The sequence below is a fragment of the Callorhinchus milii genome, unplaced genomic scaffold (genome assembly GCF_018977255.1).
Source record: "Callorhinchus milii isolate IMCB2004 unplaced genomic scaffold, IMCB_Cmil_1.0 Scaffold27, whole genome shotgun sequence".
Lineage (NCBI taxonomy): Eukaryota > Metazoa > Chordata > Chondrichthyes > Chimaeriformes > Callorhinchidae > Callorhinchus > Callorhinchus milii.
The window spans coordinates 4365733-4384346 of NW_024704768.1; the positions used below are offsets into that span (position 1 = coordinate 4365733).

The following is an 18614-nucleotide window of genomic DNA, read 5'->3' on the forward strand; positions in this document are numbered from 1 at the left end:
GTGGGGTGGGGTGGGTGGGGGGTGTGTGGAAAACCAGGGCCTCCCTCGTCAGAGGCTCCGCTCCCGACTGGAGACACCGACGGAAGGCTTTCTGGGAATGTTTCGGTGCGGCAGGACTCGTGCGGTCGGGGAGACGGGAGCTGAGCCGCTCGGGACCCCGCAGTGAGGACGCCGGGTAAGGAACACAGAGGGAGACTGCACGATTCTCTCTCTCTCTCTGTCTCTCTCTACCTCTCTCTCTACCTCTCTCTCTGTCTCTCTCTCTCTCTCTGTCTCTCTCTGTCCCTCTCTCTCTCTCTGCTTCTTGAGAATCAGTGATAATAATCATAATAATCATCATAATAATAATAATAATCCTCGCCTTTGACCCGGCGCCTTATCGCGTCTTCGAGACGTCTCAAAGCCCTTCGCGGGATTGCACTGCAAAGTGTAGTGACTGTGTAGTTTGCAGGCGAAAGGCGGCGGCCAACGGCTCCCAGCGACGTCCCCACAAAGAGCCGTGGACTGAAGGGACCAATTTATTATCATTTTTTTTTCGGAAGGAATTAATAGCCCCGGGAAAAGCCGTCGCTGTGTCCCATTCGGGAATCGAACCCGGGTCCTCTCGACTGCGAGGTACAGGGTCTCCCCACCGGGTCAGACTTATGTGGGTTTTCACCGAATGTCGAAACCCAAACAGCATTTTTCTACCTTTTTTTTTAATTAGGTTTTTATTATTTATTATCATCGTATTACCGTTATATAATTAACGTTATACCACATGTAATAAATCTATTATCATCCTATAAGGAATGCCACGTTCGGTGTAATAATATAATTTATTATTAACCATTATAATTAATACTATTATTATCAGTGGCAGTAATTATTATTATTCTAACTCTGACCTCTTTCCATTCCTTGTCTCTCTCCCCACCCCCCCCCCCCACCACACCCCCCCCCACCCCACCACCGTCCACCCAGTGAGAGAGATGATGGAGTGTTCACCGCCTCAACAAACCGGGGCACAGCGCAGCGTCTCCAGGAGACGTCAGGCCTGGGCTCGGAGCCGCGGTCAATGGCAGTCGCTGAAGGAGAAAGTCCTGACTGAAGGTGAGCAGCTATTTGCAGGGCGGTGGGGGCCGAAACGACGACGACAGGGATTTGCTGGGGGTTTGGATCAGGAGGGGGGGGGGGGGGAGGTGGAGGGAGCGGAGGGTGGGGTTGGAGGGTGACTGGAGGCGCAGGCGAGGAGGAGGGTCTTTGAGAGGGGACTTGAGGAGGTGGAGAGGGGGGGAATGGGACGAGGCGGAGGGACTGTGGGGTGGAGTTCCAAAGAGTGGCGAGGGGGGTGGGTGGGTGCGTGGGGGGGCCGCAGAGCGACAACAGCAACAACTTGCTTTTATATAGTTTCCTTCGCGAGGGCTGTGTGCAGATTCTGTGCGACTGCGTGTGATGGTGTGAGCGAGTGTGTTTGACTGTGTGTGTGTCTGTGTGTGTGTGTGTGACTGTGTGTGTGGTTGACTGTGTACGCCTGTGACTGTGTGTGTTTGACCGTGTGTGTGTGCGTGTGTGCGCGCACGCGCGCGCGACTGTGTGTCTGCACGACTGCGTGCGCGTGTGAGACTGGGCGTGTGACTGCGTGTGGTTGACTGTGCGTGACTGTGTACCTGAGCGACTGTGCGTGTGACTGCGCGCGTGTGTGTGTGTGTGTGTGTGTGTGTGTGAGACCGCGATAACAACAATAAAATAATCCCCGCGTTCGATGGCAGCGCCTTATCACGCCTTTGAGACGTCTCTAATATGCGCGAGCGAGCTCGTGTACAATCAGCATTTCCTGTTTTCTGCAGGAAGTTCGGAGGACAAGATAACAAGTTGGCTACAGGATTGCGGGTACGTGCAGGAGAGCGTAGGAGCAATACGTTCATCTTATCCTCTTCGCCCGCCGAAGCTACGCACACGCACCCACGCACGCCCACGCACGCGCACACGCTTCCGCCGCAGGGAGATCGTGAGAATCCTCCCGGCAAAAAGAAGACCTTCCACCGACCGTCCCGGGCAGTCGTTTGACATGTCGTGTCCCCGAACTATTACCGCGACCGCCGGCGTCGGTGTCGTGGAGGGCGCTCAAGAAATACAGCGTCGCCTGCGAAGACCCTTTGAGACGTCCTCGAAGACGCGATAAGGCAATGCAAGGATTGTTATTATTATTATTATTGCTGTTGTTGTTGTTTGTACAAGTTGTCGCTGTTAATCGCACGACGCAAATCACACCAAATCCCACCGAACTTCCCGCACGGGCACAGCCGGGGGGTCACCAACACGATCGGATAATGAGGGAACGGGACAATAGTCCGGGAATAACAGCGCCCAATGCAAATCCTCCCTCCTGTTTTTCAGGGCTCCACCGGAGAGCATCCTGGACAACAGCAGCCCCCCCAGGGACCAAGGTAAGAGATCGGGGCTCAGCGTCGTCGCTAAGCATCACAGTGGGCGAGTGTTACTCTGTTGGAGACCCGTAGCTCAGTGGTTAGTGAGAGCCAGAGGACCCGGGTTCACCTCCCGGCCGGGTCAGGTCAGGGCAAAACCTTAGGCAAGTTTCCTTACTCCCCCCCACGAACACACACACACACACACACATACACACACACACGCCTCTGTTTACCAGCAATCAGTAGGAACCCGGTTGTTAACACTGTTTTTTTGGGTTCAGCCGAGGGGGGTGTCTGACACACACAGAAGCCCATCACCATTGCTTAAGAGTCTCCAAACCCAACTGAGAATCCCAGACCTCCCGTCTGCACCTGGAAACCCCACAGATAGAGTGTTGGAATCGAATGCGCTCTCTCTCTCTCTCTCTCTGGAGGGACGCCCTCTGCTTACCTAATTCCGGAGAGTATTAGGCGCAGGTTGGCGAGAGCCACGGCTTGGGTGGTGGGGTGGGGGGCGGAGAGCCCAGAGTGTGCGTTGGGGGGTAACTGCTGGAGTCTAACCAACTAAACCCACACAGAGCTCGGCCACTGATACTGACCAAACACTCAGCAAGTTAAGTGTTACTCAGCCTCTACTCTTTCCCCCTCTCAGACGCTGCCGGAGTGAGAGGTGACAGCAGTTTTGAGGATGATCTTAGTTTGGGAGCTGAAGGTAAGTTGACGGTGATGGAGCATGAAGCAGAGCCGGGGGGTGAGGGGTGAGGGGTGGAGGGTGGGGTGCGGTGGGAGGTGACCGGGGGTGGGGGGAGGTGACCGTAGACACTGTAGGTCGAAGAGGAAGGGCTTTAGCTGCGGGGAAGGAGGAGGCAAGGCGGGGTGGGGTGGGGGGGGGGGAGGGACAGGCGGGAGAGTTCTGGAGAGAAACATCCTAAGTGTTAATTATTTTTAATAACTTTTTCTCCTCTTCTCAGCGATGTTGCTCCCAAACCCCAAGATTGCTGTCAGGTCACAGTAAGTCCAACCGCACTCCTCACACACACACACACCCTTTCGGAAACACTTAAAAGCCAACGTAAGGACATGGTGGGTCGGGTTGGCTCAGTCGCTCACACTCTCACCTCTGAGTCAACAACAACGACGACTTGGATTTATATAGCGAGCGCCCTCCACGCCGGACGGATCCCGGGGCCGAGCCGGGGGGACGGGTGGGGGGCGGGGAAGCGACCAAAAGAAAGGTCTTCAGCAGAGACCTGAAAATAGGAAGAGAGGGTCGAGGCGAAGGGAGTGAGGAAGGGAGTTCCAGAGCCTCGGGGCATAGGACTCGGGGGACAAGGAGGAGACCAGGAGGTCAGAAGGTAGTCGATTTGGTGGATCGCTTTCCAGGGGTAACAATCCTGAGACGTCTCGAAGGCGTGATAAGGCGCTGCGTCAAAGGCAAAAGATTATTATCGTTATTATTAGTTGCTGCGTTGAGTCTGAAGAACCGGTGTTTGTTTCTAACTTTCAGGGCTGTCAATCACAAAGGACGTTTGGAAAGTTTCAGAGATTCGACGATCTCCAGTTCCATAAGGTTAGAAAGGCTTAAACGTAACACTTAACATATCTCTTCACGCCCCTGCAGCTCGCTATCTATCCATCTGATCACCCCCCACATCACTTCTCTGTTCGGTCTCTTTGCTCAGCTCAAGAGTCCTGTAGCTCAGCGGTTAGAGCCCTCGCCTCGCAAGCGAGAGAGGACCCGGGTTCGATTCCCGAGTGGGGCGGTTCAGGGCAAAACTTAGACAAGTTTCCTTACGCCACACGCGCACGCACACGCACACACACACACACACATACACACGCCCGCCTCTGTTTACCAGCAGTAAGTAAGTAGGAACCCGGTTGTTAGTCCATTGGAGGATCGCTTTCCGGGGGTAATAATCCCTTCAAACTAATAATAATAATAATAATTTGGTCGCTCCATCCATGACGGTTTGCAGGTCGTTGCTGTACGCGATTGGCTGCCGCGTTTCGACCACAAAATACGGAGTCATGTGCGTTGGGGTAACTGCTGAGGTCTACGTATGTCAGACACCAAAATATATAGTAAGGTTGTCCACGTCCACTGGATGGCAGCAGAGAACTTGGTGGTCAATGGAAGCCACCTCCCTGTGTTGTAGCTTCTGTTACACTGTCAGCAACAACAACAACTAACATTTGCATAACCTCTTTCACATCGGGAGGACGTCCCAAGGCACTGGGATGGACAGTCGGGGATTTGGACCCGAGCTGGGGGTTGGGATCAGGAGGGAGGGGGTGGAGGGCGGAGAGGGTGGGTTTAAGGAGGGTGACCGAAGGCACGTTTGGTCGAAGAGAAGGGTCTCGAGCTACGCCTTGAAGGAGGCGAGGGAGGGGGGCGAGGCGGAGGGACTGTGGGATGGAGACCCAGAGGGTGGGGACAAAGAGGCTGAAGGCCTGACCGCTGATGGTGGGGTGGTGGGTGAGGGGGAGGTGGGGTCTGAGCTGGGTGGGGGAACGTGGAGCAGGTCAGAGCCGCTGACTGGAGGGAGGGGACAGATTGATATGGCTGATACTTCCACAATCTCACAGGCACAGGGTGGGACAACCTCCTGTTGTCCGTCTGAACCCAGATATCACAGAAGAGAGGCCGGGAGGGTGACCTAAGGCGAAGTCGAAGAGGAGAGTCTCAAAGACGTGATAAGGCGCTATGTTATTAAGGAATATTATTATTAGTAGTAGTATTATTATTATTAGTATCATTATCATCATCTCTATCAAACAGCTCCTCGCAGCACCTGTTCCACATGGGCAGCAGCAAAACCTCCTCCAGGGGCACCATGGAAACCGTCTCCAGGTAAGACCGAGACGGTCTGTTCGTTAGGTCGCGCCATAACGGGTAATTGGGGTTGAGTTACAGATCAGCCGTGATCTGATAGAGAGGTGGAACAGGCTCGAGGGGCTGGAGGGCCTCCTCCATGTTTCCATGTTTCTTCTTCATCATCATCGTCGTCGCCGTCGTCATCATCACTGTCGTCATCACGATAATAGCCCTTAGACAGTGTGAAGGTAAATGGAGACAGTGCGGTGATGATGATGATGATGGTGATGGTGAAGGAGAGATCATGAGATCATAAGTGCAAGTTGTTGTTGTTGTTGTTGACTGAGATACTGTGGTGATGATGAGGAAGATGTTTGAGAACAATGTGGTGATGACGATGATGATGATAATTAAAGCCGGTCCCTCTGGACAGTCGACTGCTGAGCTGACGTCTTTTCCCCCCTTTTCTCCCCTCCTTATCCCTCCACCCCACCCCCTCCCCTCCCCCCACCACACCACCCGGCAGTATCTCGGAAGTACTAGACCTGTTCCGGGAAGATCCAGAGGAAATCCTCTACAATCTGGGCTTCGGGAGAGAGGAGCCCAATGTCACGGCCAAGATCCCATCCCGGTTCTTCAGCTTCCAGTCCCGAGCAAACGGCATGAACTTCCGGGTCTTTCTGGAAGCGCAAAGCAAGCGACTCGGAGAAGAGAGTCCGAGTTACACCCTCGCCAGTAAGTTCAAACCCTCTCTCCCCCCCCCCCCCCCCACCCGGCCCCTCTCACCCCAATCCGTGCCCATCTCGTTTGACCCTCGACTGTCCTTTCTCCCCCGCATCCGTTGCCGCAGCCCGGACTGTCGGTCGGCGCCCGCTTCCCGGGAGTAATAATCCCTTCAAAGGAAAAAAAGTAACTATAGATCGCTTCAATCCACGGCTGTTTGTGGGGGACATCGCTGGGCGCGATTGGCTGCCACGTTTCGCCCGTTAAATGCACAGTCACTGCACTCTACAGTGTGTCCTGTGAAGCGCTTTGAGAGGTCTCGAAGACGTGATCAGGTGCTGGGTCAAAAAGCGAGGATTATTATTCTTGTTGTTGTGGTGGTTGTTTTTGTGATGGTGGTGGTGTTTGTTGTTGTGGTTGTTCTGGTGGTTGTTGTTGTTGTTGTTGTTGTTGTGATGGTGGCGGTTGTCCACCTGCCAACGAAATTTGCCGTTGTTCCACGCAGGTCGTTTCCGCCAGATCGAGGCCCTGACCACCATGGCCAACGCCTTGACCTCCCTGTACTCCCACGTCTCCAAGACCCCCTGCCCCAAAATCGTCTCGCCTCATGAGTTCCCCTTCAACTTCGACCTGCCCCTCGGGACAGTGGTGGTGGGGGGGGGGCACCACCACCACAACAACAACAGCGGCGGGGGCAGCAACCCCCGGCCGGAGCAGAGGTCGCCCTCGGGCAAAGCGGTGCAGAAGCTGCGGAAGACGGTGACCAAGCTCTGCCTGTACAGCGCCTCCCGGGACACGGAATCCCCCAGGTGCCCCTTGGCCGAGTGTCCGCGCAGGGACCTGCGGGAGCCGGTGGGGGACGGAGCCAGGACAGACTCGGAACGAGCTCCGGGGGAATCCTCGCTCGTCTGCCGGGATGAGGCCGGGCCGACCGGGACTCCCGGGGGCCGGGACTCGCTCGAGGAAGACAGGAAGAGGTCTTCCCTGAGGAAAGAGCTGTGGAGGTCGGAAACCCGGAGATCCCGTCTCTACGGGTTCAGCACCGAGTCCGAAGAGTCCATCGAAAACGACTTGCACCACTCGGTTTTCGATCACGCCTACTATTCGCCCCCTTTCTGCCCCCCACCGGTAAACCGGCCCCTGAACCCGGAAAGGCTCGGGGGCTCCCGGGAAACTCCCTGCCTTCCCGCCCGGCCGAAAATTCCCGGCGGGGCCACAGCTCGGGAGCTCGCGGCCGGAGACCAGGAGGGTGGCGGTGGCCCCGGACCGGGGGTCAAGGTGCGTCCGCCAATTCCCGCTCGGACCACGGGCCCGTGGGCGTCGGGGGTTCTTGACGGACTGTGTGGTGGGAGCCCGGACGGCGCTCCCCCTCGTTCGCTCGCGTCTGCTCCTCAAAGGCAACGTCGTCTTAACCGTTCTCTCAAGAGCCTCTTCCGGGCTGAAGAGGACTCGTTTGACCTGGAGGAGGTAGGCCCAGAGCACCCAAGCCATCGGCGACAGTAACCTCATTAATGATAATAATAATAATAATAATAATAATAATAATAATAATAATAATAATAATAATAATAATAATAATAATAACCTGTGCATTCCATGCAGCGCCTCGTCACATCGTTGAGACAACAACAACAACAACACGTGATATTTACACACACACACACTCACTCCACCCCTTTCACGCCCGGAGGACGTCCCAAGGGTCAGGGGTTTGGAGTCGATTCGAGCTGGGGGGTCGGGGTCAGGAGGGTGGGGGTGAGAGGGCCTTTGTGGGAGGGTGTATGTGGGAGGGTCGGGGGTGGGCGGGTGGGGCTGCGAGGGGTGACCGAAGGCGCGGTTGGTTGAAGAGGATCGTTGCGAAGAGTGTTGGGCCGTTGGGTGAGCCTTGACTTTGAGGTCTGTTTCTCACAGTTACAGAGCAGTGAAGGGGAGCGACGGAGTCTGGTACCAAACCCCCCCATATCCTCAACACCAGCCTCTGCTGTAAGGACACAGAAAGGTTAGTGAACCCCTTCCTCCCCCCACCCCCCCTTACTGTGTGTGTGTGTGTGTGTGTGTATGTGGGGTGGGGGGGAGTAAGGAAACTTGCCTAAGCTTTCGCCCCGACCTGACCAGCCCGGGAATCGAACCGGGGCCTCTGGCTTGAGAGGCGAGATGTCCAACCCCTGAGCTACAGGGGCTGTGGGGTGCGAGGCGAGGGGTCTAACCCCTGAGCTACAGGGGCTGTGGGGTGCGAGGGGAGGAGTCTAACCCCTGAGCTACAGGGGCTGTGGTGTGCGAGGCGAGGGGTCTAACCCCTGAGCTACAGGGGCTGTGGGGTGTGAGGGGAGGAGTCTAACCCCTGAGCTACAGGGGCTGTGGTGTGCGAGGGGAGGGGTCTAACCCCTGAGGGGGTGGGGGGGGTGGTTAGAAGGGAGGAGGGAAGTGTGGGGGGGGCTGTTGTACCTGATATCTCGCCTGTCGCTGACCCCAGGTCTGGGCTGCCGTGCGGAGAGCGTTCAGTCTGACAGCAGTGGCTTCGTTGAGGACGCGTGTGATCCTGTTAATCAAATGCAGGTACTCGACCTTCCCCCCACCCCCCCCCAACCCACCTCTTCCCCCACCCCACCCCACCCCCACCCCGTACCCTCTGCCCCCACCCCACCCCCACCCTGTACCCTCTGCCCCCCCCGCTCCACTGCCCGCTGCCTCCGCTCAACCGACACTTAGTCGCGCTCTCCCTCAATCCCTCCGCCTCCTCGCCCCCTCTCTCCCCTTCCCCGTCTTCCCCATCTTCCCCAAGGTGCCTACGGTGCCCCCCACCCGCCCCCCCAATCCCGGCGTATATCGAGGGTCCTCGATCGTATCGTGCAGACACCCACCTTTGCTGCGCCTGTGCTTTGATTGCAGACCCCACAGCCTCACAGCCACACGCGCTCGGCGTCCAACTGAAGGGGGCTCCGCGAGGGATCCATGACGGAGTCACGGGGGTGTGGGGGGGGGTGGGGGGGGTTCCGACCGGCAGCCACACACTACACCAAACCGCTGGCCTTGGACACGGCGCCTGATCCCGCCTTCGAGATGTCTCCGAGCGACTCGACCGAGTGTGTGTTTCGTGCCAATCGTACCCCGCAAACAGCCGTGGGTTTGAGTGACTAAGTTATTGTTATTATTATTATTATTATTTTTGCTCATGGAGGGGTTATCGCTCCCCCCGGAAAGCCATCCGCCAACCGACTAACGAGCGGGTTCCTACTTACTGCTCGGGAAACAGGGGCGCGCGCGTGTGTGTGCGCGCGTGTGTGCGTGTGTGTGTGCGTGTGTGTGTGTGCGCTTGTGTGTGTGTGCGCTTGTGTGTGTGTAGTAAGGAAACACCGGTCTAAGTTTTGCCCCGACCGGACCCGCCCGGGAATCGAACCCGGGTCCTCTCGTTTGCGAGGCGAGACGGGCTCCAACCCCCGGGCTACGGGAGTCCAGTGTACTCGGTCACGGGGACAGATCTGATAAACCCACAACACAACAACAACAACAACAACAACAGCAGCAACAACTTCTCGCCGTTATCAGCGCCTTGTCGTCTTGACGAGGTTTTATTACAAGTAGTGTAGTGACTGTGCATTTTGCGGGAGTAAAATAATAAATAATCAGATTTTACACGTTTTATTCCACGCGTCGTATCGTTCACATTGTACCTGATGCGTTCATATCATATTTGACGCTGTGATATGACAAAAATATGATATAAAACACAAAAAAAAAACAATATAAATTGTGATACTAAACGGAACATAGAATACCTGTTGGAGTCGGAGCCGCGGATTATTGCTGTTATTCGCGGAGTCGCTGCTTGTGTAACTGTGACTAAAGTTACGGAGCGTCATGTGGCCCGGATTATGTGTTACTAAAGTTAAATAATCACGAGTTTTGGGGGAGACTGAACCAAACCTGTTTTTTTTTTTTTCGGGAATCTGCGTCTGAGACGGATTCGGTGCCCGAGGCAGGAACACGAGAACAGGAGAACCGCCGGACGACAGTACAATTACGTTTCCCTTTAAAAAAATATGTTTTTAAAACTTTCCCCTTGGCCCTGGGAAGGTTGTGGGGGGGGAAGCACATAGTAAACGGTGGTGGGGGGGTGTGGGTGGGGGTGTGGGGGTGTGGGGGTGTGGGGGGGGTTTGACGAGGGTGAATCATTGGAGTTGAGGTTCGGATTAGCTGTGATCTGACAGCACGTCGGGACAGGCTCGAGGGGCTGAATGGCCTCCTCCTGTTCCTACCCTCTTCATCGGAAGAACTTTGTCCCCAAACCACCCGCTGTCTCGCAACCCCCGCCACCTCCCACCCCCACCCCTTCCCCCCTCTCTCCCCCCCCCCCCCTCCCCAAGAGAAATCTATCTCACGTGTTCTCGAAACGACGTCACTCGGCGCAGGATGTTTAAGCCATGGGTTCCTGAGAAATATGCTCAGAGCAACGCTGCTTAGCTCCGGGCTTTGAACTGATAAAAGTGGTTCAAATTCCATCTGACGTTAAAGCGAGAGCAAACAGAGCGGCGGCGAACTCACCCCCCCCCCCACCCCCCACTCCCCCCGGGTACAGAGAGCTCGGCAATAGCATGTGATTTACTGAGGCCTCTCTCTGTGTCTGTGTGTGTGTGTGTGTGTGTTTCCCGCGTCACACTGTAATCCTCGCCGCTGACCCAGCGCCTTATCACGCCTTCGAGCCGCTTCGCCTGAGACACTGTGAAGCGTAGTGACTGTGTGTTTCGTGGGCGAAAGGCGGCAGCGACGTTCCCCCCCCACCCCCACCCCACACAAACAGCCCTGGGTTGAAAACGACCAATTTATTACTGTTTTCGTTTGTTTGGGGAGGGATAGTTATTATGATTATTATTATTATTATTATTATCATCATCATCAGGCGCGTGTGGAGTAAGGAAACGCGCCCAAGGTTTCGCCCTGACCGGCCGGGAATTGAACCCGGGGGTCTCGCTCGTGAGGCGAGTGCTCTGACCGCTGAGCTACAGGACTCCACTTTGTGCTGTGTTTACCTGTGTGCTTGCGTGTGCGCGTGCACGTGCACGTGCGTGTGTGTGCGTGGACGGACCTGTGTGTTTTGTGAACCCAAACCACTTCTGAATTCGAGCTCCAAACTGCTGATCTGAGTCCGATTCCCTTTCTCTGGCAACGGATGAAATAAGCAGCACATGAAAGATCTCACACTCCGAAATCCCTCTCATCGCTTACCTGATCCCTATAACCGGCTCCGATCACACACCACACCCCACCGCCCCCCTCCGCCCCTCTCTCTCTCTCTCTCTCTCGCGCTCTCTCTCGCGCTCTCTCTCCTCACAATACGCACGAGGAAGGAGAGAGAATGCTTTAATCCTTACATTTGACACAGTGCGTCATCCGATCACATCTTTGCGACGTCTCAAAGCGCTTCGCAGCTCACACCGTAAGGTAATACGCCCGGATTATGGATATTATTCCCTTCACAGAGATCTACCTCGTTTGTCCTTGAAAGAACCAACACTTTTTTTTGCTTCCACGTCTGTCTCTGTCTGTCTGTCTGTCTGTCTGTCTGTCTCGGGAACCTGTTCCCTACATTGTACCACTCGCTCGCTGAAGTAGTGTCTCCTCGGATTTGTTCTGGATTCACACCCCACACCCCCCCCCCCCCCCACCCCCTCCCCGATCGCAGGCCTGAAAGGTCCGGATCTCACGCAGAGGTCGAAGTTCTGAGATCAATCAGACGGAAGGACTTTCTTCACCTGAAACTCTCTTGTGATCTCGTTCCAACTAAAAGCCATTACAGCTGGAACACGGCAGGGTCAGCCCGGCTCAGTGGGTAACGCTCTCTCTCTCTCTCTCTCTCTCTCGCCTTTGAGTCAGAAGGTCGTGGGTTTCTAAGGGTTTCTGCTGCTCCAATACATCGCCAAATTGTTGGCAAACATTAATAATAACAATAATAATCCTTGCATTTAATATAACGCCTTATCACTTGCTACCAAGGGATGTTGGGTCAGGGTATCAAGAGATAAATGGTCATGGATTAAAGTGACCAGTTTATTATTATTATTATTTTTTTTTGAAGGGATTATTAACCACATAACCACACAACCACAATCGACTGACAATCGAGTCCCTTCTTACTGCTGGTCTGTCTGTGTGTGTGTGTGTGTGTGTGGAGTAAGGAAACTTGCCTAAGGTTTTGTCCCGCCCGGGAATCGAACCCGGGTCCTCGGGCTTGCGAGGCGAGGGCTCTAACCCCTGAGCCACAGGGACTCCCTTAATACCCCCGAGCCAACGAATATCTATCTCTACCGCTGTCTTGACAAGTTAGGATTGAGGTCCCTTTAAGAGCCTTGAAAGTTGGGTTAATGCAACGAGGGACAGGCAGAGAGAAAGAGGGAGCGAGAGAGAGAGAGAGAGAGAGAGAGGGGTGGGGGGGGAGAGAGAGAGAGAGTGGGGTGGTGGGGGGAGGCTCCGGTTAGCCAATGGGCGAAAGTTACTGTGACACAGGAAGTTTGGCTGAGGTCGTACATTGAGCGGAGAATTGGCAGATGCCATTGATGCTCCCGTCCTGTCACAGGCGCCTGAACCCTCTCCGACAAAATGCAGAGATCTCCTCGGAAGATTCAGTTCACGGATCCCATCCTCCCGTGTGAGCTGGACCCGCGAGCAGCGGAACAGGTAAGCACGAAACATCTCCCCGCACCCCCACCCCCAGCCCACCCCACCCCACCCACCCAAACCCCCCCCCACCACCCACCACCCACCACCCACCCAACTGGCACCTCGTACAGTTTACACTTGATATTAATATTAATGATGATCCCGGCATTCGATACAGCGCCTTTCAGCCTCGTCGAGACGTCTCAAAGGTCTTCACAGGTTTCCCACCGTCGAGTCGGTCTTTATGGGCGAAACGCGGCAGTCAATGGCACCCCCACCCCCACCCCCCCCCCACCCCTCTCCCTCGAGTCACGGATTCAGTGAAGGATTTTCTCCTGGAGGGGCGCAGGGTGGGTGGGGGGGGGACGGGGGACGGGGGTGGTATTGCTGCAGGAAGATCGTTAACGTTCGCCTGGACGGGATATTGATTACAGTGCTTCGATATGGCAGTAATAATAATACTCCTGGCATTGGATACTCCTGGCCCTTATCCCGTCGTCGCGACGTCTCAAAGCGCTTCACGGAAGACAACGGGTCAAGCGGAGTGACCCTGCGTGTTTTGTGGGCGAAACGCGGCAGCCGATTGCGCCCAGCGACGTCCCCACGAACGGCCGTGGATTGAGTGACCACATTTTTTTGGTGGAGTTATTACCCGCGATCGACTAACAACCGGGTTCCTACTTACTGCTGGTAAACAGAGGCGCGCGCGCGTGCGTGTGTGTCTGTGCGTGTGTCTGTGTGTGCGTGTGTGTGTGTGTGTGTGTCTGTGCCTGTGCGGAATCGAACCCGCTCCGCTCCGGCTCGCGAGCGCTTAAAGCTACGGGATCTAAGCCGCTTAAGCTGTAAACACGTCCCCTGCGTTCCTTTGCGACGCCTTATTCCCGTTGAGAGGACGTCTCAAAACTCTCCGCAGGAACTCTCTGTCTCGTCGCAGTTAAAAACAATGTGGTCACTTCGATCCGCGACCGTCGTTTGTGGGGGGGGTTTCGCGGCGGGTGGGGGTGGGGGGTTGGGGGGGGTGGGGGGACGTCGCTGGGCGCAATTTTTGTCTGCCGCGTTTCGCCCACAAAACAACGCAGGGCCACTACGCTTCGCGGCGTGTCCCGCGAAGCGCTTTGAGACGTCTCGACGGCGTCACGCGCCGGGATTATTGTTATAATCATCTCCCCTTTTAACAGACAGCGACACACACGCGCGCGCACACACACACACGCACACACACACACACACACGCACACGCACACGTGCACATTCTGGGCAAGCGCAGGGCGTGTGACATTGCGTTGTGTAAAGAAATGTTTTCGGAGGAGATAGCCTGACGCTGACCTCACTGAGAGCTGTTACGGGTTTCCTGCAAACTTCTCTATTTTTTTTCTTTTTAACCGTTTCAGCAACGTTTGAACGGCCGGACCGCAGAGCGCGGGCCGCCCCGACCTTCAAAAGCCCTCCACGTCCGCCGGCGGGCGGTCGCGCTTTCGGCCGCTTACGCCCTGAAACTTTCTCCCTCGATCCCCTTCCCTCCCCCTCGCGCCCCCCCCCCCCCACTTTCCTTCCTTGCCCACCTTCAGGTCGTGCGCCTGAGAACCTTCCTCTTCGACCTACGGTTCCCTACGGTCACCCCCACCCCTCGCACCGCCCCCCCCCCCCCTTCCCAAAACTCCACCACTGGCAAATGCTCTGGGACACCGCTCTGCTTAAAAATGCAACTTGTTGTCGCTGCTGCTCCGGAGAAGGGACTGACTCGAGATCTCTCTCTCTCTCTCTCTCTCCGTCTCTCCGTTCTCTTTAAGATCAGAAAGCGTCGTCCGACTCCCGCCATCCACATGATCTCGAAGGACCACTTCTCAGAAGGTTCGTCCCCTTACGGCACGTCCTCAGTTGGGACCATTGGTCGCATCCCAGACCCGTCCCCGACTCTTTCTTTTTGGGGGGGGGGGGTGGGAGTGATTAATCAATCAAGGGTTGAAAATCCACTGTTCCTCCTCCTCCTGAGATTTACCCAAACGAGAGCTAAGGTTAAAGCCAAAAGGTGAAAGAATAATTAACTTTGATGAATTCCGCTCTCCCAATAAAACATTTAAACAAACAGCGCTTCTGCAAATCACATTCACACAGGAATGTGTGAGACCTCAAAGGATCCTTCCTGTGTGGCCAGAATCATTTTCTTACCACGTCCGCGCTTACTGTCTATCCTTATTATTATTATTATTAATTATTATTGTGTTATACAACGCGATGAGGTCCCCCCCCCCCACCGCGCCCCACCGGTAGGTGGTGAGAGCTTTGAGCTCTCGATACCAAAGTTATTCACCATTTATTCTGTCTTTTTCTTCCAGAGTTGGGTGAAGAGGTGCCAAGCTCTCAGGTAACGGTGGGTCCGTTCATCTCCACCTGCAGGCGGTCAACTTGGCTCTGATGCCAACCTAACAGTGATGATAATCCCGGCATTTGACCCCCGGCGCCTGATCGCGTCTCAAAGCGCTTCACAGACTATGCTGTCAAGTGCAGTGACTGTGTGTTTTGTGGGCGAAACGCGGCAGTCAAACAGTCGTGGGGTTTGAGTAACCAAATTATTATTGTGACTGGAATAGGGTTGCCACTATATGTGTGCGCTGTATATACCTGTGTGTGTGTAACTGTGTGTGTGTACCTGTGTGTGTGTACCTGTGCATATGTTGTGTGTGTATCTATGTGTGTGTACCTGTGCGTACGAACCTGTGTGTGTGTTACTTACTGCTGGGTGTGTGTATGTGTGTATATACCTGTGTGTGTGTATACCTGTGTGTGTGTGCACCTGTGTGTGTGTAGTAACTGCTGGTAAACAGAGAGATGTGTGTGTGTGTGTATATACCTATGTGTGTATACCTGTGTGTGTGTACCTGTGTGTGTGTGTGCACCTGTGTGTGTGTAGTAACTGCTGGTAAACAGAGAGATGTGTGTGTGTGTGTGTGGAATAAGCAGTTGCCTGAGGTTTTTCTCCTCTCCTGTTTTCCTACGTTCCTAAACTTGTGTGATTTTCTTCCAGTGCGGCTCAGCGACCTCTCCCAAACACAACGACAGAAGCCATCGCAAAGCCTTGCAAGGTAACAAATAATAATAATAATCCTCGCATTAAAGCGCTTTACAGGACATACCGTAAAGTGGAGTGACTGTGTTTTTGCGAGCAAAACAAGAAGGCAGCCCCGTCTCCCCCCCCCCCCCCACCACCAGCCCCTCCTTCCTGACAACCCTGTCGTTAATTACCCCCCTGGGTAAAGAAACACTTCCTGGGGTCTGCCCTCAAATTGCCCCCTTTGCACCCCTGACCCGGTGTCCTCGGGCTCTGCCGTCTCAGTGCATACGGTAGTGTTCTGGAGCCCTGAGATCCGATGGGCCGAAGGGAGTTCTTCGCTCAAGCCAACCTTGAGAGGGCGCCGTCGGCCAAGTCAAAGACCGCCACCAAGTGGTGGAAAGTCGTTCCTACGGGATGTCGACGACAACAACTTGCATTTTACACAGCGTCTCTGAGCGCTTAAACGGCGCCGGAGCCTGGAGTCTAACCAGCTAAACCCACACATAGCTCGGCCATTGAGAGAGAGAGGGAGAGGGAGAGGGAGGGAAGGAGGGCTGTCTGGCCAAGCTTTCCTCGAGAGAGAGAGAGAGAGAGACTGTCGCGGGGTGGGGGCTTGATTCCAATGACACTCAGTTGGGGGCGAAGTTGGAGGGTTATTCAGTGTCATTGGTTTTCTTTGATGTTCCTTTGCAGGAACAGAAGAGGGGAGATTTGAGGAGTCCGGTGACGATGAAGAGGAACCCCCAAACATAGGCCACAAACAAGGTCCAGATCAACAGCCGGACTCGTCGACCACTCCAGGGGGCATTACCCCACAGGCAACAGGCGAGTAAATGCACTGAACCTCTGACAACTCATCTTGCAAGAGGAAAGGGGGCTCCACGATGAGTTCTCAGGAGTGACGGGTTGGGCCGATGTTGATCATTACGATCATAATCCTCGCGTCTGAGACGTCTCAGAGCGCTTCACAGGATATACTGTCACGTGTAGTGACTGTGCGTTCTGTGGGCGAAACCCGGCAGCCAATCAATCGCGCCCAGCGGGGTCCCCCCCACAAACAGTCATGTCTCGAGCAACCAAATTATTATTATTTTTATAGGGGATTGTTACCCCCGAAAAACCATCAATGAATCGACTAACAACCGGGTTCCTACTGACTGCTGATAACCAGGCGTGTGTGCGTGTGCGTGTGCGTGTGTGTATCTGTGTGTGTGTGTGTGTGCATCGAGTAAGGAAACTTGCCGAAGGTTTCTCCCTGTCCTGTCCTGTCCCGCCCGGGAAGCGAACCCCGGGTCCTCGCGCTCGCGAGGGGCTCTGACCCCTGAGCAACAGAGACACCAGAATTACCCTCTGGGTAAAGAAACACCTCCTGGCGCCTGTCCTGAAATTTTGCCCCCTTTTGCGACTCGAAACCCCGTGTCCTGCGTGGGGGGGGGGGGGGGGGGGCGCGCTGTGCAAATGCAAGTTGTTGTTGTTGTTGTTGTCTCACTCGGGGTCTGAAAGTATTGATTGGGTTTTCCTTATTCAATCGTTATCTGCTCTGAGCTCCGGACTGTCTCTCTCTCCCCGACAGGAGGGGAAGAGCCCAAATGTACTGAGTTCTAGGTTCCAGGCATTGGATCGAGGGCGGAGTGACGGAGTGGGGGGGTGGGGGGGGGAGTCACATCGAAGACACAACGTTGGGGGTCCCCACTTGTTCACGAAGGGAACGAACCGAACCGAAAACGAACCGAACCGAACGCACTCACCGACTGTGACGCATCCGGGAACACATTGCACTCGCACACATTCTCACGCTCACGCTCACGCTCACGCGCGCACTCGCACTCGCACTCATCAGTATGCGCCTTATCTCGTCTTCGACACGTCTCAAAGCGCGTCACGGAATAGACTGTAAAGGTCGACCGGCGGTATATTTTGCGGGCGAAACGCGCGCGCGCGCACGGACACGCACACGCTCTCGCTCGCATTCTCATACACACACACACGCACACGCATACTCGCACCCTCACACACTCGCACTCAGACTCTCACACACACACGCACACACACAAACACGCGCACTCACACACAAACACGCACACACACAAACACGCACACACAAACACGCGCGCGCACACACACAAACACACACACACACACAACAGTGATAACGACACGTAACACACCTTTCATACAGGTGTAGTTCACTCTACATGAACTGACATTTATTGACGATAAGAACTGTACAACAACAACAATAATATTAATAACAATAAAAATCAATAATCTTTTTCCTTTGATTCAGCGAATTTCACATTTATTTTTGGTCTCCGAACCCATCTGGAACTACACTTCCTATCGCCCCCACCAGGCGCCGGTGATGACTCCCCCCCGTTGAGCAGAGGCACTCGCGCGAACTATAGGAACAGGAGGAGGCCATTCAGCCCCTCGAGCTTGTTCCGAGCATTCTATCGGATCTGCACCGCAATGCCAATTGCCCGCCTTTGCCCCGTATCCCCTCGATCCCCCCCGACCTGACCCGACAAACATCAAACAGAATAATTATTATTATTATTACTATTATTATTATTACGATTACTCCGCGAAGCGGAGTGACTGTGTGTTTTGCGGGGGGTGGGTGGGCAATCACACACATCGAACCACCCGCCCCCCAAACCCCCCCCAACAAACAAACAGTCACGGATTGAGTGACCGAATTATTTAGCGATGCCATTGTTTCTGGAGGGGGTTGTGTGAGCGCGAATGACCTGCGGAAAAAAAAATGCCCGTCCACACGCTGCTGCCGCCGCCGCCGCCGCTCAGGTCCTCGGACCGTTCAACCCGCACCGTCTTTTTCTGTCTCGCTGAGCAATTATCTTGGCTTGTCAGCCCCGAAACAGCGACTCTCAATAAAACATCAGTCGCGGGCCTTTGCGAAGGGCACGCGAGAGAGAAAGGGAGAGAGAGAGAGAGA

At 54.9% G+C, this 18614-nt stretch overlaps 2 protein-coding genes across 3 annotated transcripts; both read left to right on the forward strand.

The window, feature by feature from the left end:
* Positions 1–2: 2 nt before the first annotated feature.
* On the forward strand, positions 3–9193 carry LOC103190111 (protein ITPRID2). Of its 2 annotated transcripts, XM_042344392.1 has the most exons (13): positions 3–175; positions 964–1092; positions 1830–1872; positions 2380–2429; positions 3064–3123; positions 3383–3422; positions 3919–3981; positions 5194–5265; positions 5756–5964; positions 6458–7419; positions 7864–7951; positions 8426–8508; positions 8842–9193. In XM_042344392.1, the coding sequence occupies exons 2-13, from the start codon at positions 972–974 to the stop codon at positions 8881–8883; spliced, it is 1833 nt and encodes a 610-aa protein (XP_042200326.1). In that variant the 5' UTR covers positions 3–175; positions 964–971; the 3' UTR covers positions 8884–9193. The 2 variants fall into 2 exon arrangements, with proteins under 2 accessions (XP_042200326.1, XP_042200327.1); XM_042344393.1 differs by lacking the exon at positions 5194–5265.
* Positions 9194–12383: 3190 nt separating this feature from the next.
* Positions 12384–17553, forward strand: LOC103173619 (protein phosphatase 1 regulatory subunit 1C-like). Its single transcript, XM_042344311.1, has 6 exons — positions 12384–12624; positions 14397–14457; positions 14943–14971; positions 15632–15689; positions 16352–16483; positions 17232–17553. Exons 1-6 carry the CDS (start codon positions 12547–12549, stop codon positions 17261–17263), a joined length of 390 nt encoding a protein of 129 aa, XP_042200245.1. The 5' UTR covers positions 12384–12546; the 3' UTR covers positions 17264–17553.
* The last annotated feature ends 1061 nt before the right edge of the window (positions 17554–18614 follow it).

Excerpts from the sequence above, each read along its gene's own strand:
- LOC103173619 (XM_042344311.1), top strand. The coding sequence starts at position 12,547 with ATGCAGAGATCTCCTCGGAAGATTCAGTTCACGGATCCCATCCTCCCG. Across the intron at positions 12,625-14,396 it reads ACCCGCGAGCAGCGGAACAG|ATCAGAAAGCGTCGTCCGAC; the intron begins GTAAGCACGAAA and ends GTTCTCTTTAAG. Across the intron at positions 14,972-15,631 it reads AAGAGGTGCCAAGCTCTCAG|TGCGGCTCAGCGACCTCTCC; the intron begins GTAACGGTGGGT and ends ATTTTCTTCCAG.
- LOC103190111 (XM_042344392.1), top strand. The coding sequence starts at position 972 with ATGATGGAGTGTTCACCGCCTCAACAAACCGGGGCACAGCGCAGCGTC. Across the intron at positions 2,430-3,063 it reads CAGCCCCCCCAGGGACCAAG|ACGCTGCCGGAGTGAGAGGT; the intron begins GTAAGAGATCGG and ends TCCCCCTCTCAG. Across the intron at positions 3,124-3,382 it reads TCTTAGTTTGGGAGCTGAAG|CGATGTTGCTCCCAAACCCC; the intron begins GTAAGTTGACGG and ends TCCTCTTCTCAG.